Genomic DNA, 23807 nt, shown 5'->3' with positions numbered 1-23807 from the left:
GAGTCGAATAATTCCAGAAGAAAAATACTTGAGTAGGAAAGGTTGTGTTATGTTGTTACGTCCAACAACATTACGTGACTAATGCTAATCTCTATATCAACATAATGATCTTCAACCCTATGAAGTAGGCGCTCTGAGATGGCAAACGGCTAATTCCCCACAGAGATCTAACTCCACCTAAATCTAAGCAACCCTACATATTCTTTCAAAGAATGAAATAAAAAGTAAACAAGGAAAAAAGCAAAAAAGAATAAAATATCAGGTGTCGTTGACCCCATGATCTTGTTGCGCCCGGCACCAGCACATCCCCAAAATGACGGAAGATCTTCCCCGCGATGATCGCGGGATATGATCTACACTCGCATTCGGTAGGTCCTCTGTCCGGAAATGGTCATCCCTCTGCGGTGCCCAGTGCCTAGTAGAGTAAAAATTGCTCGAAGGACCCGATGTCGCATGAATTCGATGGAGTCAAAGAGTGGAAGCATTCTAGCGCAGAACAATAGTCAATTAGTTGCAGGTAAACCCTGGCCGTCACCATGGATGGAAAACACAGTACAGTGCCTATGCCGAAGCACGCCTTGTTTCTGTCGCAGAGTGAAAAAGCGACGATTGGCGTGTCGCGACTTGCTAAAATGGGTGTGTGTGCTGTTGTCATGCAATCGCTACGGTAACTATCAGCGGCAACCGCCTTTGCAGGCCGGACAAGGGACGTGGGCAATGTGTTGTATCTCATGAACCGCTCGACGATCATTACCATGCTAGGTCGGGGAGACTGTTCATGCTTCACTCTCAATACCACGGCCATGTTTGGCCATCAACAACTTCATCTTCGACTCTATGCATACATCCACATATTGGAAGAAGCTTGTGAGTTCCAGTTTCGCATCCCAAGCGATCATGGACAAATTCCGCGCAAGGAGACGAAGTATGCATAATAGTATATGGCAAAGGCCATGTCTTCGAGGGAAACGGCGGCAAGACCCTCAATCATGCACTATTCACATCGGCGAGAACGAGGTAATCCTGAGTCATCTGTAGGACATCTATAGGACGACTGCAGCACAGCTGGATGCTCACTACAGGCCAATCGACAAGCATATCGTACATGGCGCCTGCAACCAGGGACTCCTTGACTAGCCGCGCTGTCGCTTTTCGTGTTGCCTGATTCTCTCGGTGTGGGGTTAATTATCATTCTGTATGGTGTCAGACAATTGCGCCAACGCACATGCATGCTCTTATCGTGTTTCATCCGCTAAAGATAATTATTCACCTCCTCACTCGGGGTCTGAAAAGTCAAGCGAGCTGTATTCAATCTAGTGGTGTCGCTTGCTCATTTACACATTCAGCCATGGCCTATTACATCAGGGTATGGGAGCAAATACGACAGGGAGGCACGAAGTAGAGAATGACAATCTGCATTGACCGCGGAAAAAACAAGTGTGCAGAATGTATTGACTACGTCGAGAACAAGACAGACAGTTCGAGACTCCGACTCAAGCTGCATACTCCTCCTTGGTCTGTTTCACATGTGGAACACCGTGCTACCTTCAACGACGGCTGAGACCCAACCACGGCACGCTCTCACCCATTGTATGCCAACTCCGGAGTAGCTCGACACAATATCAACATGAATGATTGATATGAGTCTGCAGCACTTCCTCTTTGACTTTGCAACGAATGAGAAGACTGCCACATAGGCCATCTGAATGAGTTTGTCTGATTCGCCACGACCAACAATTGAAGCGCCTTATCTGGTTCAAAGCAACCTGCTCATCAGACTACTTCCGGATTCATTGATCAAAGATGATGACGTGCCAGAGGCAAAAATTATGTTATCAACATGACCGAAACAGCCTGAATATGTTGATCCGGGGAAGTGCGAATGATACATCCGAGTGCCTGCCCACTGCGTGTGGTGTCCTGCCGCCGAGCCGATGACTCAGCCTTTCAAGAAGGCGAACTGAGGATGAAGGATGGAGGTGCTGGAGGACTATGGAAGTATGGTCGAATCGCAGTTCTCAAGGAGGGCAAGAGGTCACCCGAGATTGTCCTGGTGCGCTCGTTGTGCTCGTCAATTGCCCATTTCTCTTACGCAAGAGAATTTTGTGGAATTACTTCTGGTGCGCTGCTATCTTCTGGACGATCCTGTCTGAAGGCGACCCCAAGCGCTTGGCAGCAATATGCGGGGATGAAACCTGGGGAATTCCCAGAGAACTCCGTATAGAGTTACATATTACGGAAATTTTGACCTATCAGGCCTGCCATCGAAGACACAATTCTGGGCAGTGCAGAGAGGAGTGAGCACCGCTCATGACCATCTACCAGTAATGCGCAACGACGGCTTATCAGTCGAATTCAGCAGCAGACTCATCCGGTGCAACAAGGGGAGGTGTAGGAGAGGTTGCCTGCGGTCAGATTCCACCCTCAGACGCGCACACCGCATGCCTGGTATGTATCTTACAGCAGCTCGGGTATGGCTGTGACCGATTGCGGACGAGCACAAACGCCACGCCCTGGTTGGTGGCTAAAGACACGCACTCCCAGGCGCCTCCGCAAGGCGCGATCCGAAGATCCACATGCTTCTGGAACGGAGCGTTTGGCCCAATCATTGTGGAGAAACGGTATCACGGTGATGTCGTCGATTCACAGGCGTCACAGCCGCTGCCCCCAGGTTATGCGGGGCCGCGCTTCCGGAATCCGGACGCTTTCATATTTAGTACAGAGCACAGTGGCACACAGAGTACGGTACCTACTTGCTGTACTGCCCGGAAGGCAGTCAGGCAGGTACTGTACTGCGTGGCTGTCTCAGAATCTCCGTCAGAGGCCAGGCAATCAGGTTAGAAATGTGCTGAATAGCAGGTTGATCTCATTCATTCATTGGTCAACTCGTCGAGGCTCCTCTTATCAGGCACCAGATATCATCATCTACGCCTATTCACAGACCTCTTCTCAGCCCTTCCAATGAAGAGAGAGCGCGCAGCCTGGGGCGGGCCTTGGGCGATCTGAAAGGCACAGCACCTCCTCACATCATTCATTTTTGCCTTTTGCCTACAATTTCATCGCGGTCACTAATATTCGGTGGAAACAGTATCCCCGAGGTTTTCCCCCTCTGCCCACCCCCGGATACCTCATTCTCTGACTACTTGGTCGCACCATTTGGCTTCTCCTCCCGGACCTGCCTCGGGGAAGTGTGGCGGTCAATAGGGGCAACTTCCCCACAACGTGTAACTACTCCATTGCATTGCCCGGTTGGTAGGTAATTATCAGTTTTGGTCACTTCCGGGGGACTCCTAGAGAAGGCGCAAGGCAAAAGCGGTCATCATCTTGAACGATGACACGTCGCCCGAAAAGGGGGAAGGGGGGGGCGGAAGGTCCGGGTGAAGCTAGGGGGCCATTTTTAGATGTCACTTTATTCTAACAGGTATCTTGCAACTTGCAACTACCTGACTGGATCTAGGTAGGTAGGTACAGTACTACTCGTATGTAGGTCCAAGTCGGTGCCTGATGATTTACCCCGTATCTAAAATTATATAAGTCACTTAACATGTGGTGTGGACCCTTAGCTCTCTTGATACTACTGGTACGTATAGTTCAGGAGGATCGCCTCCGCGAGGGTGGAGGACGTGGTCTTGTGCACTTCCTCATTACAGCCAGACTAAGGGCTAGTACCTCCGTAGTGTGCTGTCTACCTGCCTTAGTGAGGTACTAGTGCACTGGGAGCGAAGCTTGAAGGAGGAGAATCAGAGATAAGGCCTTGTCGTGGTCGTGCCATTTCTTCAGTTCAGCACACACACGTTCAGGCTTCTGTTCTTTTTTTTCTTGATCTGAGGATCATGCTATCCTTTACCGGTATGCAACTTCTGCAGGGCAGTCTACTCGTTCTGAAGATATGTGCACATGCTACGGAGCATCTAGACAGCCATCTCGTCAGTTGAGCTTGCGTGTGCCCCTCTTTCACCTCGCAAAAGCTCCTCTTATCCGCCCCGTTTCGTCCTACTGTTTACCCCTTTCCCCCTTCCCCCCTCCCCCTCCGCTCCTAGTCATAGCTCCCTTGGAGCTATGAGGTTTTTTCAATCTGTCTCTCCGGAGTCCCGGTCTAGTCTAGTCTGCAAAGGTAAGTGATGACCGCTCTAGATTCCCAATTGCTAGGGTTATGTCACGTCACTATGTACATAAGAACACCACCGGTGCGTATCGGGGACATTGAGAATCGGACCATAACAGCATCCCACTTGGCCCCCCGGCCCCCGCTCCCCTCTTCCCCCCTGTTTGAGAATTGGACATAGTATATTGTCTTGTACACTTGTGCATACAGTACACTGTACATTACGGAAAAAAAACTGCAGTATCTAAACAGGAGGAAAGAAGGGAGGGGGTGGTTTAGGGCGGAGAAAGGTGTGGGCGTCGTTGATCCGTGTACGCCGTCGTACTGATATCCTAGTGTACAGTACAACCCTTCAAGCTGAGCTGCAGGTTGGAATCCGATCACCACCACCACCGCAGCAGCACCGCCGCCGCCGCCTCTCCCGGCGCTTGTTCCCTTCCAAACCACCCCCCTGTGAAAGTGATTTTTTGGGGCAGTTGTGATCATTCAAAACCGCCTAATAGCACTACAGGCAAAGAACAAATACCGAAAAAAAAAATTGAGTGGGCTGTCATGTAGCCCAACCAAGAACACTTTGTCTTCGTAAATGAGATAAGTCAGGTACAGTGAGTTGATTTTTTACGACCACACGAAAAGAAAAAAAAAAAAGGTATTCCCAAGGGGGAAATTTACCCCATACGAACACCACGAAGATTCACCGAGCCTTTTCCCCCAATCGAGGGTTGTTCCCAAGGTCCTCTCATGCCCCAGTTTCCCAGTTGTGCCCTCCACATACCGGTAATTAACATACAATACATGCTTAACTGTAAGGGCTGGGGCTGAGCTTGGGGGGAGGGGGGCTGGGCGGTACAACCTCTCGCCCGATACAATACCCGGACTAGTACATAGTAAGAAAACAAAATTGAAAAGGAAAAAAATAAAAAAAGGGACCAACGCCGAGCCGACCGAGAATGGAAGAGAGGCAGGGGAGGGTTTTGGTGGGCTCGCGCGCGGGCGAGCCACACCCACCACAGCGGAAGATGGCCGGGACTACGTCATGGGAAAAGAAGAATGATTTGCAGCTAAACTAAACCCGGTGTTACATGTACCTCTCTCACTTTCTTTTAGTGCGCGGCCCTTCTAGATGACAATCTCCCGTGTCTGGAGGCATTGTGACTCGTTGGTCGGTAGATAGTTCTCTCGGTCAAGGTTTTGCCCAGGTGTCCACGTACTCATACTCAGACTGTGGAGGACGCGTTCCTGGTTTGAGATTTGCGTACATTGTCCTGACTGTAGGAGTTGTACTGTACTTTGCTGCTGTCCGTATCCTCAACAGGTTGTTGCGCATCTTAAGCTCAGCTCGCCACGTCAATGGTTGGTAAGCTTGCCGAGGTGCTGATTTTGCTTTGTCTTTCCGGTAGTTACATGCTGTTGTCGACTTCATCATTGAATCATCAGTATCAGCATCATTATCATGGTCACATCTACGGCTGCAATGTGGGAGGGAATGAATGAATGTGGGAGAGAAATGTGGGGTCCAATGTGTACCGTAAGTGAAACTTCCAGGTATGTGTGTGTGTGTGGTGTGTGTGTGTGTGTGTGTGTCTCCTCCAGGCCCTGGCGCAGAACACCATCTGATTAGTTTGTACTGTACGTAGTACCGGGCCGAGGCCGGGGTACTGTCTTCCACATGCTCTGATTTGACAGGAAACAATAATTAGCATAAGGAAAGGGAAAAAGATTATTATTAATGAATTTAGAGCCCGGCGGATCAAAACCTAAGATCTGGTGTCATCGTCCCCAAGTCCCGAATCTATCCACTGGACACGATCCAGGGTAGACAACTTCTACGAGAAGCCTCCCCGTTTGGGATGAGACGGGAAAGAGAAGCCATAGAAAAGTTTTTTCAGACTCAAGACGGAAGACGAAAATCTCTGCAACGGTGCAACCACAAAGTTGAGACGGCGTGAGTACTAAGAAGAGAGACTGCGGGCGTGGTGGTGTAAGAGAGTGTGTAAGGTATCGGGTGATTTCGGGAGAATTGCGGCCATTTTTCCTCTTTCCTGGGGGAAGGCTTGCGGGTCTAAACAGGGCGGGCAACTATTGCGGAGAAAGAGAGAAAGAAATTTTCTTACCTAACCCGACTTTTCCCTGCCCCCCTCCTCTTTCCCCCCCTCCAAGTCCCTAAGGAATGAATTGAAGCCGGCACAGCATGCGGGCTCGCGTCCTCAAAGGGTTTTCCGGTGAAGCAGCCATCGTCGTTAGGGCCTGTTCTGGCCTTGGTTGGGCTGTTTCTCCCCCGGGACTTTCCCCCCTCCTCAGCCCCCCTCCCCCTCTCTCCCGGTCTCCCTTCTCCCTCTTCCTGTTCAGTTGGCCATGGTTTGACTTTTCCCCCACCCCCTCTCCCCGCCGCCTTCTCTAGGCTAGGCTAGGCTCTCGGTCTGAGGCAATTTTTTTTCTCTCTCACTGTGCCATCGGGATGTCCGACCCGAGTCTCTCTCTCATATGCTCTGCCGAATCTCTCCCGAATCCCGTGGTGGTCTGAGCCGTTCTCACTGGGCGGTTGGCCTCAAGGTGCTCTTTGTCCGGCAGAAGGTATCCCGGTGGGTTGAACCTCGCTGCCTTTGCCGTGCACTGCGCCCAGGCGAGGCGTGGCTTGACTGGCTTACTCTTCCGGGAAATTATGTAACTATTCTTATCATGTCGTGATGTGTTGGTGTTGGTGGCCCGGTCAGGGTCAAAGAAAATGAGATGAGCCCTCCTCCCTCGGCAATTTCCTCCACCCCGGCCAGAGTTTTCCAGCGACTGCTCGTCTATCAATACAGAAGCTTCATTGGGTAGACTTGTTATTTGTCACTCAGAGCTCACTAAGGCACATTGTAATTGAATAATTCCAAAAACTGGGGTTCGTTGAGGGGCATCTGGGAAGGTGCAGTGTACAGCAGTTAGAACAGGGCAAAGGGAGAATTCTTCTCTTTTTACAGACCTAATAATCATTTTACATTTGCTACCTATCGTTTGCCATGCACCAACTGTTTTCAATTCTGCGTTGTCATCCTACCTGTAGCGGTGAGTATGTATAGGGAAAAAAAATTCTCGCCTAATTATCACTTCTTGCTTGCCGATGATTCACCTCCCAGGCACAAACAACACATCCTGCCCGCCTCATCTTTTTTGCCTTTGCTTTTCCCCTTCTTGGGTCTATAAGCGAGTTTCTTTTCCGCAACATGTGTGGTGACTGAGTGTGCCCGACCTCCAAGCTCGGCTTGCACATTCGCGATTCGCCTCATTAGGGAATGCTGTTTGGCCGGTGGCTATTATTCACTGTTATGTCCGACCTCTACATCCCTACTACAAAAATATAGATTGTTCTCGCTTACTCCCCTCACCAGTCGAATGAAATACACAACCGCGCCCACAATTGGTGGAAATACACAATTCCCCCTTCCATACCACCAATCAAAGACAAGTAATCTTACATAGATTAAGACAACTTCCCCCCCCTGGCTCCCCCGGGGTTGACAGCTGAGATAAGCCTTTTTTTGTTTTGTGACGTTCCACGTGACCGGGGTGGCGACCAGTCCTCCGGGGTGGTAAAGATTACTCCATGCGGAGAGAGAGAAAGAATTTCGACGGGTGATTTTTGTTCCGCCGGATTCCCTAGGCGAGATGGTTGGCGAGAGTGGAGGGGTATTTTTCCGTGTGGGGGATTTGTCATAACTATGGAGATAAGTTGCCGAAGCCCCGTTCACATGATAATTGTGTGGAGGAGGAGGAGGGGGGGGGGGGGGGGGTTGAGGGCTTGACTTATCCACATAGTACGACCTTGAGGCCTACAATTACGAGATAGTGGATTTGCTTATCAGGAGTAACTATAGTCAGGTGTTGCGCTTGTCGCTCCGGGGGTGGAGAAGGAGTATTAGAGTGTTTACCTACATGGAGTAGGGATTGGTAGATTCCCCTCGGTGTGTGCAGTTTCCCCCCGCATTGGATGATCGAGGTTCTCTTGGGAGAGTAGTTTTCGTCCGGGCTTTTACTGGCCTCTTCGCACTTGCTTTAGTTGGGTGGTATGGGCTTGGAGCTAGCATCTCTTACTATATAGTATGGGTCTGGGGTTGATCGATGGCGTTGGAGGGGTTCGCGGTACGGGTTTATGAGGGCCGAGGGGATGAAGGCGGTATGTGGTGGTGGTGGTGGTATTGTTGTTGGCGGGCGCGATAGGAACGAACTGTTTATCCAGTTCTAATTACATTAGTTATGTGGGTTGTGTTGGTCTGTAGGTATTGCTTATGTCTATAGTCTTATCGATTGATTGATGATGAGCCCATCGTTCCTGATTTTGTGCACATGGTGTCGATGATCCGGGGGCCGGAATATATCCTCGGAGGTTGAGCCGAGCAGATACACATGTATACACCTGACCAATGCACTAAAGAAACAACATGCAGGGACAATGTCACATCCTGAGTCTAGCCGTAGACATTGCCTGTGAGGCCCCGATTGATGTAGTGCCTGTGTCGCACCATGCGCCTGAAGAATTTGTTATGTAACATGGCTCTTACTGTGATAGTCATGTGGTTGGTTTAGGTAGCTGCCGTCTGCCGAATTGAGGGTTGATCTGGCCTCCAGACCATGCTAGAACGCTCTGAGGTGCTCGCGCTTAAGTTTGCTCAGCGCAAAGCTAGCTGAACCTGTCTCAATCTAGCAATCGGGGTTCAGCGCCGCTATCGGCCAACAACCATATTAGTTCGCAGCTGGCACTGCAACAGAATACTCAGAGGCCTTGACCCTTGAAGATTTACTCCCATGATACCCTTACAGAGTCATGTGCTCTGAAAGACCGGACTGCCAAATAGACATAAAGGACGCTGCGCTGCACATTCCAATCCGATCTCCTCACGTCAGGATATTCGGCAATATTACCCAATGCGGCCGCGATGATGTCGCGCCTCAAGTATTCTGCCGCGTCTGGCCGCCCTTCGCCGGCCGAAGCAAAAGTTCAATCAGACAACTTCTTGGACAATGCAGCCTCTCTTCTGTACCTAGCTCATTCAAATCAACGCTAGTGCTTGAATGATAGATCGTCCTCTGCCTGCTCTCAGGGATACCACGTATCTCAATCTCTGATCTCTCGCGTCAGTCATCGCGCAAATTTCTGTCCTCGTGCTCCATGGCTCCCCCGCGTCAACGGACGGCGGCCGTCCAGGACGACTCTCGATCGGAGGGCTCCAGTACTACGAGAGAACACAAGACCACGAGTGTCAAGTCACGGAAAGGTGCGAATGGGTCTCTGATGACATCTGTTACCAGTCGAGAAGTCAAAGTCTCAGGAAACCTCGCCAATGTGACTAGTGCCCCCGCTGGGGGAAACGCTGCAGACGTGCCAAAGGTAGGCCTGCGAATTCCTCCTTGCCAGTCGCTAACAACCATAATCAACATCTCCGCTTCGATGACCTTATACAAAGGCTAGAGTGACTAACATTGTGTTCTTTGGTGCAGATCCCCTGGAACGAGATGCCCCTTCACCTCCTCCACTCGTACCGACACGCCTACAAACTCTCATCCCCCAGTGCCTTCCCCAGCGAATACTCTCACCTGCTCCTCTCCAGAGGCATTGGCCTACGATCCCCGACCTCAATCGCCGCCCAGCGCGCTCATCTACTCCGTCAAAATGCAACGACGAACGGCACCTCCCAGCCGTCGAGCAGCGCCGCCAACGCCTCCACCAGCGCTACAACTGCCGCGAGAAAAGCCCCGCACGGCAATCCTCCGTCGGCCACCAATGGTCTCAATGCCAAACAGAAAGACCGTCAAATTCAGAAGAAAGGACCGAATGAAATTGACGGGAGGGGCGCTTTGCATCACATCATCGGTCAAGACCGAGTGAGCAAGAACCAACTCGCATTGTCGGTCCGCAAACACTTCAATAGTGCTGGACTTGCAGAGCAGGAGGCCATTGCCCGGTTTCTGTACAAGGTTCGGGAAGAGGGAAGAGGGCGACATTTTCGACTGAGGTTTCAACCTTAGAACGGCATGGATTGCTGTTGTCTCGACGATTTTCTCGCCATACTTTTCTCTTCCTTCTGCAAATAGTGCGCTGCGATTCGAAAGGCCCCGTTATGCGTGTGGGATACAACCTACCACTGTACGGCGTCTGGGTGCTTTCGCCTCGCTATGATCTTGTTTATATTCGGCGGTTCAGGGTCGACATTCAGGATATCCTGAGATGACTGGGTTGGTGGTCTCGCCATACTTGGGCCATCAGGTCACCTCCCCCTACACCCCACCCTCTAGAGGTGCACACATTTTCTCTTCTTGTCGGAAACGGACGGACACTGGCTCGGTTTCCTGCTGTTCTCTCATGATACCCATCAGTGCGACATCACTCACTGCGCTCTTCGTTTATCCTCTCTTCTCTTGCCCTCTTGTCTCTAATCCTCTACACCTAATCTCTCCACACCCACATTGGTTTTCTCACATGCATATTTGTTGTCCACCTGCAAGCAGGATGACCTGGTATTCTTTGATGAACACTGGGACAAAACCCGGACAGACCTTATTCCACCGCTGCTCTGCTATGCCCCCGCAGGTACATTGTTATTCACTCTTGCCTTCACCATGCTTCTCCGAGGGTGTTTCATACTTCTATCCCATAATTGATCGCAGGCGCATTGATAGACCGGTTTGATTACTCTTTTGCTTTATTTTCCCTTTCCTCTCCGTTCCTATGCTTTCATAATTTGCCTCTATGGTTTGTATAATAAATCTTAATGAAGCTTGGAGACCTCCCATCTTTTGCATGTATAAGCAAACACAGATGTTGTCGGTATATACTAAAATTACCACCGCGTCCCATGATAGGGATCATCTATACGCTTTACTGTGTGACATATATCATGTCCAATCAACACCTCTACCCATCAGCACACAAAAGAGCCGATCAGCCTCCTCCCACCACCCTACAACAAACCCCCCAAAAACCAACCCAATGACTTGTCTAGTTAGAAACAGTAGCAGCAAGAAGAGCTCCATTGCCTATCCGCGGTAACATAATCCTGCACTAGTAGTCCAGAAAAAGAAACACCCGAATCGCCCCCCTTCACAAGCGCACGCTCAATCATCCACGCCCGAGCCTATCTCTGGAATCAGCAAAACAAGGTGCCCCAGAAAATTTCTCAGCACAAAAGCAAAGACAGATTGAACCCTATTGCACACTGCGAAGAGGTTGAATTTTCCAGACACAAGCCAAGATAAATCGCCAGAAGGGACAAGAAGAAAACTCCCCGCACTGCTGTGAGTGGTGCAAGAACAATTCCATCAAGATCAGAACGGTAACACAGACGGGAAGTTGAAAATTGATGTTCGGATTTGCGTTAAAACCCCTACGTCCCGAATCCACCACATGGGGTTGTTCGCTATGGTGCTGCTTGCGTCTTGCTTGAGGGAGTTCGTGTTAGCTGTTATGAGGTTCTTCGGGTGTGTACTGAATCGTATCGATGGTGGATGGGTAGGGAGTGGGGAAGGAGGGACTTACTCGTGGGTTAGCATCTACTTAAAAGGTAGGTAGGTAGGTAGGTAGGTAGGTAGGGGAAGCAAGCAGCCAAGGATTGGGCAGTCGGTGGTAGCACAAAAGTAGAACAAGCTGTTTGTGAAGCTAAGCGAAGCTAAGGCGACTTGCCAGGGCCCAGACACACCCCGGAGTAGCAGATGTCGGTGTGGCAGCAATCCTTGGTGCGGCGGCAGCGACGGTGGCATTTGCGGTCCCGGGTGGACAGGTCGTCGGCCGCCGCGGCGGGGTCCGCGGTGCGGGTTGTTAGGGTGGTGGTGGTGTTTGTGTTCGAGGGGTCGGTGGCGTCGTCTTCGTCCCAGATGTCTGTGGTGTCGTCCGCGATATCGAAGGTATCGGCCTCGGCATCAACCAGAAGGTTCCTGTCGTCATCCTCATTGCTATCGAGAGTGTACGCTTCGATGGAGGCGATGTCGATGTCGATATCATCGTCAATATCAGTATCGATACCGGCGTCAGGAGAGGACGCATCGACGTCGGTATCTGGGACAGAGGCTGGCTCAGTCACGACATTGTCTGCACCGTGATGAAGGAATTAGACTTGCTTGAGGGAGGATACGATGCTTATCAGCTGAGGGTGCTGAGGGATTGTACTGACCACGAGTGTAGAGACTGATATACCCGTCCAGGGCTTTCTTGATGGACACGTGTTCAGTGCAACCGTGCATGCACTTCACATAAGCGAGGATGAATTCGTGGGAGACCTGGTCGTTGTCGCTGTCGTTGTCGGTGGCGAGGGCGCAGTCGCAGCCTGCCTTGATGGCGGTCGAGGTCACCAGGGTGACCAGGAGGGTGAGCAGCCAGAGAGGGTGGAGCTTCATCTTGTCACGGACGGATGAAGGTGTATTGGCTTGGTGTGAAGGGGGTAATGGATGCTGGGATTGAGGCTTTCTGGATGGGTTCAGGGGAAAAGTGGGTGAGAGAAAGGTGGAGGATGGGAGATGGTAGGATGAAGAAGAGATTCGAGGATGAGGAGAGGGGGGGATTTTATAGCCCAGAAACCCGTCAGAAATGACTAGGTGAACGTTTCACTTGGAGCATACAGGCCCAGTGAATGATTGCGAGAAAACCATCCCCCATAGTGATAGCCAGTACTGGGTGGGTGGCTTGGGATTAAGCTTGCATTCACCGAAGGGACGTTAAAAGTGGCAGTAAAAGGTAATGTAGAACAGGCAGTAGCCTCTATTATCCAAGTTATACAGGCATAGTCTTCGTATATACATACATGCAAGGACTGATCACAGACCGTTTAAAGTCTGGCACCAACACCAGAAAAAGTGCGGCCACACCAGCTCTAAGCCCGCTCGTCTGCAGAACTTCGACACACGTCTAATGCCAGTCGAATGGACCGATGCCCATCTTGTTTTCTCGGAGCGGAGTGGTGTTGTTCGAGAGGGGTTGAGCATCGCCGCTTGTTTCCCACGAGTCCGCGTCTCGATGCAGAGGCAAGGCCAAGGGACGACGACACCCACCCGGGTTGTGAACTGCCACAACCGAAATGTCAATTGCTAAATTCAGAAGAAGAGGTTCGTCAAATAGATAGAAGGAAGCCGACTCCAAGCCCATGCTGTCCCTAATGAAACGCCCTGTACGTAACCCAATACTGTGTAGAACATCATCCTGAAGTGCTTGCCACATTACAGCATCAGCAGTGGTCAGGTCATTCACTCATCCTCCTCGGTCGCCTGGGACTTCTTCTTCGGCTTGGCCGCAAGCTCCTTCTGCCAAATCTGGTTGGCAGTGGTCTTGTCAAGATCGGCGAATAAGATGTCGAAGACTTCTGAGTACCATCCAACTGCATGGCCTTCAATACCCTTTTTGATATTCTGCAAGAGAGTTAGCGTAGCTGCTCAGTCAGATGAATGCGAGTCAACTTACCTCGGGCAGTTCCAACCAGTCGGACATGTTGTCCGCAGGGAAGATGATCTTCTTAGCTCCGGCACGGCGAGCGGCCACCGTCTTCTCCCGTAGTCCTCCGATGCGCAAGACCTTACCGGTGACCGTGAGTTCACCGGTCATGGCGATGGTCGGGTCCAGGGGGTGGTTCAAAGCCAGGGACAACAAAGACGTCGCCATTGTGATACCGGCAGACGGTCCATCCTTGGGCACTGCACCTTCAGGACAGTGCATGTGCAACTTGGCCTTCTCGAAGAATCGATTCTCAGGGAACTGCTTCGCCATCACAGACTTGGCGAACGAGTATGCGATCTGGCTAGACTCTTTCATGACGTTTTGTAGGTTACCGGTAATGTCGATACCAGGCCGGGACTCGGGCGACAGAGCGTTCTCGAGGATGGATTCGACATATAGAGCGGCACCGCCCATGCTGGTCCAGGCGAGACCCATGGTGACACCAGCCGGGAAAGTCTCATACAGACGGTCAGCCCTGAAGACGGGAGGGCCAACGTAGTCAGTCAAGCTGTCCTTGTCGATGCTGACACGAACATGCTCAGGGACCTTCAACGCAACTCGGGGTGTTTCCGTGGTGGGCTTCTCCGAGTCAACAGAAGCGCTTGCGGAATCAGTCGACTCAGCCTCCTTCTGCGCTTCCGCTTGCGCGGCCTTACCCTCGTCTGTGATTGCTTTTTCTTCGGCGAGGACATCCTCTCCCAGGTCACGGACGATGTTGAAGGCGGCCTTGCGGTAGACTTTCTCGATCTGCTTCTTCAAGTTACGTACGCCACTTTCACGGCAATATGACTTGATAAGCTCCTCAACTGCGTCCTCGGTCAAGGTAACGTCAACCTCTTTCAGACCCGTCAGTTCTTTCGCAGCAGGTGCAAGGTAGCGTTGGGCGATAGCCATCTTCTCATCCGCAACGTAGCCGGAGAGCTCAATCAACTCCATGCGATCCAGGAGAGGCCGAGGGATGGTGTCGGTGATGTTTGCGGTACAGACGAAAAGAACCTTAGACAAGTCCACTGGGACATCCATGTAGTGATCCAGGAATGAAGAGTTCTGCTCGGGATCGAGGAGTTCGAGCAGAGCTGAAGAGGGATCACCTTGGTGACCATGGCCGATCTTGTCGATCTCATCGATCAAAATCAGAGGATTTTCGGTCTGGCATTTCTTGAGGGCCTGAATGATACGGCCAGGAAGTGCGCCAACATAAGTCCTACGGTGTCCCTTGACCTCAGCAACATCTGTCAAGCCACCAACAGAGAAACGGTAGTACTGCCTGTTCAAGGCACGTGCAATGGACTTTCCAATGCTGGTCTTACCTACACCTGGTGGTCCCACCAGACAGAGGATCTTGCCCTCGACAGTTCCGCGGAGCTTTCCAACGGCAATGAACTCGAGAATGCGGTCTTTGACGTCCTTGAGACCGTGGTGATCTTCATCAAGGACGGTCATCGCGTTCTTGATACTGAAATTCTCCACGCTCTTCTGACCCCATGGGATCTGAGTCAACCAATCCAGGTAGTTCCGCGTCACGTTGAACTCGGATGCAGCAGGCTCCAGGTGAGCCAGCTTATTGAGTTCCTCGTCGAACACTTTCTTGATGGCCTCCGGCATTGCGAGCTTCTCCGCCTTATCCTTGAACTTCTCAACCAGCTTGTCTTTACCATCAGACTCGATGCCCAACTCCCTCTTGATGCCCTTCATCTGCTCCATGAGCCAGTACTCACGTTGTCGCTTCTGAATCTTGGCCTCGACATCCTTAGAGATCTTCGACTGGAGTTGAGCATTCATGAGCTCTTTCTTCAAGACAACGAGAGCCTTGGGAAGTCGTTCTTCGATGTCCATTAGCTCCAGGACCTCTTGCATTTCGTTGAGTTCACCGGCAGAGACGGCGGCAGCGAAATCGGCTAATTTGGCGGGATCGTCACTCAAATTTCCGGGAAATTGATCGGTGTAAAAGGCAGAGATTTGATCACGGAATAGAGGGTTCAGGCTAGCGATTTCCTTGCAAACGTTGACGATTTCGCTGGTCACGGCGCGAATGATGGCGCTTTTCTTGTCGTAGGCCTGCTCGGCCATATTCTCGACATTGACAAGGCTGACAAGGTACTTTCGCAGAAAGGAGGTTGGTTCGTAGTGGTCCTTGGGGGCGACTTCCGCACTACCCTCCTCGAAACTGGCCACGACATCTCCACGCTTTTCCTGAACCTTTTCCTCTGCTGTGCCTGACTTCGCATCGTTGGGGGGAATGAGGGAGGAGATCTTGATACGACGGTGGGGGTAAAGGACGGCTGTCACACCGCCCGTGTCGCCACGGAGAGGATAGGCTGCGGTAATCTGTGCGAAGACACCGACGTCATAGACATCTTCGAGGTTTTCGATTATATCTCCATCCGCATTCTCATCCTTGAACAGGAAGGCGCCCACATAAGGTTGGCCACGCTTCATCATCTCCTGGATGGCGCTGGCAACGTTGGGGTCCTTGATGGTGATAGCTTTGTAGAAACCCGGGTAGAGTGGTCGCTTCGCGATGGGAATAGCCATGACCTGAGGATAGATGTCTGGGACCACTGGTTTCTGTAAAGCCTTCTCATTACTGCCCTTCTTGCCCTTCTTGCCGCCATCCTCACTGTCGCCGTTACTGGCGCCGCTAGGCTTGGAGTCCGAGGAGCCACCACTGACAGGTATGGGGGTGGGTTCGTCGGAAGAGCTTCCTTTGCCCTCTGCCGATTTGCCGCTCTTTTTCGACTCCTCTTCCAAGCCGCGTTGCTCCTTGTCCATCGCCGCCTTCTCTTTCCGCCGCCACGTCCCCGATGTCGGAGCTCCGGGTTCTAGTGACGATCCCTGCCTGCTGGAGGGATCGGTCGCCTTTCGTCGAGCATCTGAGCGCCGTACAGAGTCCTTCTCCTCCTTGGTATCCTTCTGCTCTTTTTGCGTTGTGTCCTCCTTGTCATCACTTTGTGGGGGCTTCTCTTTCAGACGGATCGAGCTCGAGGAGAAAGGTCGAGAGGATGGAAGGATACGGCCAGCTCGGGCGGCATTCAAAATTGAACGAGCACTGACATTGTGTCTGGGAGAAGAGAGCAGGGGGCGGAGGATTATAGGACGCGGCGTTTGGTGGAGCGCGGCTCTCCAGGGGAGTGTCTGGCCGCGGAGCATGCTACTGTGTCGACGCGGACGACGCGGACGGAATAAGGCGGGAAAGGAAAGACGAAAGATATGGGATCAAGTACGGCAGCCTGAAAGCCGACCGGGAGAGCGAGTCGTACAGATAGAGCTGAAGCTAGGGGAAGGGGAAGGAAAGAAAGAAAGAAAGGAGAAAACCAGGCAAGGTGGTAGAAAAGTAGCTAGATGTAATGTACTGAGTACCGTATGTAGATTGAGGGGGGCGATCGAAGGTCTGTTCGGTCGAGTGATTGATTACCGAAGCAAGCTTTCATCATCGTTGCTGTTCGGAACCTTGTTGTTCCGATCGGGAAACTTTTTCGAGCCGAACGACTCGAAGCTTCCAAACGTCTTCCCCATCAGGAGGCGGTCGATGCTTCAAGAAAGGTCCCCGGTGGTTCTTCTTCTTCTCAAATCAGCTTCCGTCAATTCAAATTTCTTCGTCTCGTACCCTCCTTACCCCGTCGTTGCGTTTTGTTTGATGCTTATCTGTCTTCCACAATGAACGCTACATCTGCCGCTATGCCCAAAGCCGCGGCTCTCCCCGCTCGTTTACTGCGGACCTCGCGGCAATACTCCAAGCAGAGTCCCTCCACCACCATTCGGTCCTCAACCCCGGCCCGGACCTATCATGCCTCTAGTGCTTCTTCAGGCAACAAGCGCTTGCGCGATGGTGCCTGCAGCAAGAAGCAACCTACATTTCCTACAACAAGGGTAAGCTATCCAGGCATCAACCGGCCAAGTCTTGCGAAAGATTGGACTGCGAACTAACATGAATCCCCCATGGCTTGCAGACTTTCCATACAACTGCCCCGCTTGCAGCTGTCTCTGACCCTTACAAAGTCCTAGGAGTCGACAAAGGCGCCTCTGCGTCGGAGATCAAGAAGGCTTACTATGGAATGGCGAAGAAATATCACCCGGATACGAACAAGGAACCCGACGCGAAAGAGAAGTTCGCAGAGGCGCAAACGGCATACGAGCTTTTGTCCGACCCCAAGAAACGCGAAAATTATGACCGCTTTGGTTCCGCTGCTTTTGATCAGAACGGGGGCTTCGACCCTAGCGGCGGCAACCCATTCGGTGGCGGCAACCCGTTTGCTGGCGCCGGAGGCTTTCATGGATTTGGTGGTGGCTTCGGTGGAGGCTTCTCAGCCGATATCAACTTCGAAGATCTTTTTGGCGCTTTCACCGGTGGCGCTCGCCGATCTGGTCGGGGCCGTCGGGGACCCTTCCAGGAGGTTCTTGTCGGTGAAGATATTGAGGTCCAGACCAATATCTCCTTCATGGAGGCTGCGAAGGGCACTTCGAAGGACATTGTGATCACTCCCTTGAAGGAGTGCGACACCTGCAGCGGTGAGGGATTGAAGAAGGGTGCCAAACGCTCGCAGTGTCGTCAGTGCAACGGATCCGGCACCCGAGTACACATGATGCAGGGTGGCTTCCAGGTGGCAGCTACTTGCGACGCGTGTGGTGGGCTGGGCAAGACTGTCCCCCGAGGGTCTGAGTGTGGGTCTTGTAAGGGCAACGGAGTGGTTAGGGACAAGAAGACCGTTCAGGTGGATATCCCGGGAGGTGTCGAGGACGGCATGCGTCTGAGAATCTCCGGGGAAGGTGATGCCCCGCCCACTGGTACTGCAGCTCCTGCAGGCTCCCGTACGCAACGCGGTGATCTATATGTGTCCATTCGAGTCGCGCCTGATCACCGATTCAGCCGCGCTGGATCCGACATCCTTTACACAGCTTCCATTCCTCTCACCACCGCTCTTCTGGGTGGCGAAGTGAAGGTGCCTACCCTGGATGGCGAGGTCAAGGTCAAGGTTGGCACGGGTACTGGCACCGGCGACCGCATCACTTTGTCTGGTATGGGCATGAAAAAGTTGGGTGGTCGAAGCCGCAACTTCAGCTCCACAGGTGACCTCAAGGTTGAATTTAAGGTTGCCATGCCCAAGTACTTGACCAGTAACCAGCGAACGATTCTTGAGGTTCTTGCGGACGAGATGGGTGATACAACTGCTAAGCGTATTATGGATCTCCCCAAGGACAAGGATGGGTGAGCATATTCTTGATTTGATTTGACTGCTTTTCCGTTCACTTTTCCTCTGACCATCTCTCAGTGCCCCGTCTAGCCCAAGCGCCTCGACTGACGACTCCAAGCATCCGGGCTTCCTCAAGTCCGCTTGGCAAAAGCTTATGAACCACTCCGATGCCAGCAAGAAAGACAATGGCGATGCCCACAAGTCTGACGGTGATAAAAAGTCGGGCTCGAATTGAAAGGCGCAACGTAAGCTGAACGTGATGTATAATCGATATTCCCAGGGTCGTGGTCCCGGACGACCTCCCTTCTTCGTTTCTTACCTGTATTTATTTCGGACGATATCATAGCGCCGGCGACACTGGGGGTTTCTTGAGCTATTCTGCATGTTGGGATGATTTCCATGCCAGTTTCTATATATTTTGTTATTTTTGGATGCGTGTTGATCAGTGGGTGGATAGAGCAATTGTCCAAGTGTATGTAACTTGATGTATGTACGATTAGAAAAATCATATCAGACCTCTCTCCCTTCCTTCCTTCCATCCATCCATCCATACATCGAATATTCAGTGGGTGGGGACGGGAAATTGAGGGGATCAACTTGGAGTCGGAATTGAGAGGGTGTGGTTTGTCAGGTTATCCCGTCCGCGGCGGGCGAGTGTGCTGCCTGTCCTGTTCGTCACGGCGGGCGGTTAGACTGGAGACCAATCCATCCATCCCCATCCATCCCCATCCTCCCATTATTACCACAATAACATCCCATAACTTAAATCTTCTGTCAATATCCCCTTTTCTTACTCACTCTTCACCTTATGATGTGATAGTCGGTGGATGTGACCAATAATTGTTTCTCTTTTGCAAGTTCACCCGACTATAACCCTTTGACTGCTTTGAATGTTGCTACGGAAAGCTGTTGTCTGTTATTTACAGTAGTCGAAGCACCCCTCCACCCCAGGCTCCATCCCGAGTCCTCCCTCCTCCGCTTCACCGCCGTCGTCATCGGGTGGTCTTACTGCCCGTGTGTGCTGCCTGGCATTCCATCCCATCCCATCCCAATCGAACTAATCTCGACATCCCTACCAGCCACCATATCTGTTTCCTCTCCGAAAAAAAAAACAACTGGACTTTACCCCACAGTCCCGCCCATTTCCGTCTGTCATTCCTTCGCCTCCATCATCGCCCCCCCCCCCCCCCCCCCATCGCAACCATTGACAGATACCTTCTTGTCAATTCTCGCCCTGCTTCCACTCGCCTTTCGCTCCCCGTCTCTTCTCCGCCTTTAATGGGAGCTCCCCGCTCCTGCACATGAGCAAGATGGTTCAGTCGCCCATGATCTCGTGTCCGCTGAAGCAGACCAACGAAATCGATTGGATTAGACCCCTGAAGGACTACATTCGTCAAAGTTATGGTGAAGATCCCGATCGCTACAGTCAAGAATGTGCCACTCTCAACCGCTTGCGCCAGGACATGAGGGGCGCGGGGAAAGACAGCGCGACGGGTCGCGACTTACTGTATCGCTACTATGGTCAACTGGAGCTGCTGGATTTGCGGTTCCCAGTGGATGAGAACCATATTAAGATATCCTTTACCTGGTACGCAATGCGAAATTGGACTTCCGCTATTCCCTATTCCCTGTCGGGCGTCTACTAAAACACTGCCACAATGGTTACCAGGTACGATGCTTTCACTCATAAGCCCACTTCTCAGTACTCTCTCGCCTATGAAAAGGCCTCCATCATCTTCAATATCTCCGCCGTGCTTTCTTGTCATGCGGCCAACCAGAATCGCGCCGAGGACACAGGCCTCAAGACTGCCTATCACTCCTTCCAGGCCTCTGCTGGCATGTTCACCTATATCAACGAGAATTTCCTCCATGCGCCCTCGACCGATCTGAACCGGGAGACCGTCAAGGCTTTGATCCACATTACTCTCGCGCAGGGCCAGGAAGTATTCCTGGAGAAACAGATTGCAGACAACAAGAAGGCTGGGCTGCTGGCGAAACTGGCCAGCCAGTCGGCCTACCTCTACTCTCAGGCCGCCGAGGCGATCCAAGAGTTTTGCAAGGGGGTCTTTGATAAAGTCTGGTTAATCGTCGTTCAGACCAAAGCGGCTCACATGGCCTCCGTCGCATCGTACTACCAGGCCCTCGCAGACAGTGAAAGCGGATCCCATGGTGTGGCCATTGCTCGACTGCAATTCGCGGAAAAGAACTCGACAGCAGCGATGGGATGGGCAAAGTCATTCCCGTCATCGGTTTCGCCGAACACAAATTTAAGCTCAGAATCAGGCACAACCCTGCTTGACGTTGTCAAGTTCCACCTAGCTAATGTACAGGCCAAGCTTACGGTATTCAAGAAGGACAATGATTTCATCTACCACCAACCCGTTCCCAGCGAAGCAGGCCTGTCTGCAGTCGCAAAATTACCAGCGGCAAAGGCGATTCCAGTCAGCGAACTCTATCAAGGCCAGGACATCCAGCGAATCATCGGCCCGGACATCTTCCAGAAATTAGTTCCCATGTCCGTCACCGAGACAGCCAGTCTCTACGACGAAGAAAAGGCTAAGCTTATCCGGGCCGAGACCGAAAAGGTCGAAATGGCCAATGGGGAAATGGCTGCTAGTCTGGATTATCTTAAACTTCCCGGAAGCCTTAATATCCTCAAAGGCGGGATGGACCAGGAAATGGAGGTTGATGAAGAGTTCAGAAGATGGTGTCAGGAACTTGCTGGTCATCAGCCTTTCATCAAAGCGCTTGATGAATTACAGGACCGCAAATCGGAGATCCTCGGACAACTGGACCAATGCTCCAAGAAGCTCGACTTGGAAGAAAGCGTGTGTGAAAAGATGCGCTCCAAATATGGTGCCGATTGGAGTCAGCAGCCGAGCGCAAGGCTCAACACTACCCTTCGTGGAGACATCCGGACATACCGCGACACTATCAACGAGGCTAGCGCAAGTGACGCCCAGCTGCTGTCTACACTACGGCAGTATGAGGCTGATTTCGACGAAATGCGCTCTGCAGGAGAAACCGATGAAGCTGACGTCCTCTTCCAGCGTGCCATGATCAAAGCTGGGTCGAAACACGGCAAGGGAAAGAATGGGCTTGGAAGCCCCTACGCCTCCACGCCGGAGGGTAACCTGCTAGATGATGTTTACGACGAAGGCAGCCCCTCTGTGTCGGAACAGATCGCTCGGGTCGAGGCCATCTTGAAGAAGCTGAATCTTGTCAAGAGGGAGCGATCTCAAGTTTTGAAGGATTTGAAGGAAAAGGTAAGTCATCATTGATAGCTGATCCAATGCACCGGAGCTAAAATCTTTTTACAGGTTCACAACGATGACATATCGAATGTCCTGATTCTCAACAAGAAATCGATCACTGGGCAAGAAAACCAGCTCTTCGAGGCTGAACTGGAGAAATTCCGTCCGCATCAGAATAGGTTGCTTCAGGCCAACCACAAGCAAGCCTCACTCATGAAAGAGCTGACCAAGATCTACGGGGATCTGCTCCAAGATAAGCGAGTGAGATCCGAGCAGTCGAAGTACGAAGCCATCACACGTCAACGCAACACGGTCATGGCTCGATACAAGAAAGTGTATGATGCTTTCAATGGTCTGCTTTCGGGAACAGTCCAAGCCCAGACTTTCTACACTGAGATGGCCGAGACGGTGGAAAATCTGAAGAAAAACGTCGAAGCCTTTATTAACAACCGTCGATCTGAGGGAGCCCAGCTACTTGGACAGATTGAACGCGAGCGAGCGAGCAGTGCCACAGAACAGGAAGATCGCGAGCGGGAGAAATTGCGGCAATTGATGGAACGCCTGTCAACCGAGCCAAAGACATCCACACCTGCACCGCCTTCAGCAGGGGCAATGGCCCCCCCACCCCCATCCAAGGCCAAGTCACCGCCCCCAGCGGTGCAGACGCCTGCTTACAACCCGTCTCTCGCCTCGCCGAAGAATTCACCAGCATTTCCTCCCGGGCAACAGCATGGCGTTCCTATGTCCCATTCTCCAGCTCCCTATGGGCAGTACATGACCCATGGTGCTGCTGGTATGCCTTACCATCCCGGGCAACCATACCAGCAGGGAGCAGCAGCACCTTTGTCGGAGGGTTACAATCCCATGGCCTATCCTGTTCCACCGGCCGCTTCGCCGCCTCCAGCCCAGCAATTCTACTCCTCTACCCCTACCCCATTTAGTAGCTACAGCGGGCCCACTCCTCCTGCAGCCCCGTCTGCTTTCTTACCCCAGGGCTACGTTCCGCCACCTCCGCCACCTCGACCTCAGCAGACAAACTACCCTACGAGTTCCGGTCCTTTTCCCTCCGGCCCTGGCGGCTACGCTCAAAGCCGGCCATACGGCGCAAGTCAACATCACAAGGCTCCGTCGCAGTCGTCACAGACACAGGGGCAATCGAGCTCATCGACTGATCCCTGGGCCGGACTCAACGCTTGGAAATAAGACGCCCTGCTCTCTTTCCTAGTTGATATATCGATGGACGGGTCATGAAGTATGATAGACGCATGGAACGAATCACTGAAATATCTTGCATTAGGGCGTTTTCATCTCTGCAGTCGTGTCGATTCCATTTTGTTTGCTAGTCCCCATCAGTATCGGTTTTCATCTCTGATTTGTGAATTCCATTCTTTTAATACTACTGCCCCCGTTTTTGAACTCTTATCGTGTCGCTTCGTGAGGCCATCGCAGTCTTGATCTACTCCTGCTAGTTGTTCTTCATTGACATCAGGCGGACATGACTCTAGCCATGCAGCGCTTATAAAACGAATCATTTGCTTCTGCACGTACTCAGGGAAGTATGAAAACACATCACGCACGGTAGCACGCGAACGTCGAGCTTTTTCATCGACCGTGTTGCCTGAAGCTAGAATGAGACGCGAGACAGTACCAAGGAAGCTCCTTCAGACTCTGACCTAGGTGACTTCCATTGCTGGATCACGCAGCGGATATATGCTGCCAACGCCTGGAGCCTACAACAGGAAGACTGGACGCCCGGTCACTGTAAGCTGTAAGCCGCGCTCCCCTTCGTAGCGGAAATC

The 23807-nt window shown here is 52.0% G+C and overlaps 7 protein-coding genes across 7 annotated transcripts; 5 read left to right on the top strand and 2 right to left on the bottom strand.

Moving 5' to 3' along the window:
• The first annotated feature begins 2349 nt into the window (after positions 1-2349).
• BO86DRAFT_153275 (uncharacterized protein) lies at positions 2350-3188 on the top strand. The gene is made up of 2 exons (XM_025666335.1): positions 2350-3009; positions 3089-3188. The coding sequence occupies exon 1, from the start codon at positions 2474-2476 to the stop codon at positions 2963-2965; it is 492 nt and encodes a 163-aa protein (XP_025525262.1). The 5' UTR covers positions 2350-2473; the 3' UTR covers positions 2966-3009; positions 3089-3188.
• Positions 3189-9254: 6066 nt separating this feature from the next.
• Positions 9255-10111, top strand: BO86DRAFT_318579 (histone deacetylase complex subunit SAP30 Sin3-binding domain-containing protein; the record flags this gene model as incomplete). The annotated part of the gene is made up of 2 exons (XM_025668219.1): positions 9255-9473; positions 9584-10111. 2 exons carry the CDS (start codon positions 9255-9257, stop codon positions 10109-10111), a joined length of 747 nt encoding a protein of 248 aa, XP_025525261.1.
• A 100-nt stretch (positions 10112-10211) lies between these two features.
• On the top strand, positions 10212-11020 carry BO86DRAFT_153247 (uncharacterized protein). Its single transcript, XM_025666334.1, has one exon. The coding sequence runs from the start codon at positions 10311-10313 to the stop codon at positions 10770-10772; it is 462 nt and encodes a 153-aa protein (XP_025525260.1). The 5' UTR covers positions 10212-10310; the 3' UTR covers positions 10773-11020.
• A 679-nt stretch (positions 11021-11699) lies between these two features.
• Positions 11700-12733, bottom strand: BO86DRAFT_153230 (uncharacterized protein). The gene is made up of 2 exons (XM_025666333.1): positions 12250-12733; positions 11700-12167 (listed from the first exon to the last, which is right to left on the bottom strand). The coding sequence occupies exons 1-2, from the start codon at positions 12470-12472 to the stop codon at positions 11749-11751; spliced, it is 642 nt and encodes a 213-aa protein (XP_025525259.1). The 5' UTR covers positions 12473-12733; the 3' UTR covers positions 11700-11748.
• A 582-nt stretch (positions 12734-13315) lies between these two features.
• On the bottom strand, positions 13316-16712 carry BO86DRAFT_318666 (endopeptidase La; the record flags this gene model as incomplete). The annotated part of the gene is made up of 2 exons (XM_025668221.1): positions 13316-13477; positions 13530-16712. The coding sequence occupies 2 exons, from the start codon at positions 16710-16712 to the stop codon at positions 13316-13318; spliced, it is 3345 nt and encodes a 1114-aa protein (XP_025525258.1).
• A 507-nt stretch (positions 16713-17219) lies between these two features.
• On the top strand, positions 17220-18989 carry BO86DRAFT_401874 (putative mitochondrial DnaJ chaperone (Mdj1); the record flags this gene model as incomplete). Its single annotated transcript, XM_025673806.1, has 3 exons — positions 17220-17432; positions 17513-18768; positions 18833-18989. 3 exons carry the CDS (start codon positions 17220-17222, stop codon positions 18987-18989), a joined length of 1626 nt encoding a protein of 541 aa, XP_025525257.1.
• A 940-nt stretch (positions 18990-19929) lies between these two features.
• Positions 19930-23520, top strand: bro1 (putative signal transduction protein BroA). The gene is made up of 3 exons (XM_025672524.1): positions 19930-20342; positions 20424-22020; positions 22075-23520. The coding sequence occupies exons 1-3, from the start codon at positions 20065-20067 to the stop codon at positions 23209-23211; spliced, it is 3012 nt and encodes a 1003-aa protein (XP_025525256.1). The 5' UTR covers positions 19930-20064; the 3' UTR covers positions 23212-23520.
• Positions 23521-23807: the final 287 nt, after the last annotated feature.

This window comes from Aspergillus japonicus (genome assembly GCF_003184785.1).
Source record: "Aspergillus japonicus CBS 114.51 unplaced genomic scaffold BO86scaffold_46, whole genome shotgun sequence".
NCBI classification, from domain to species: domain Eukaryota; kingdom Fungi; phylum Ascomycota; class Eurotiomycetes; order Eurotiales; family Aspergillaceae; genus Aspergillus; species Aspergillus japonicus.
Note: the sequence above shows the minus strand (reverse complement) of the source record. Positions and strands in the feature narration are given on the sequence as shown.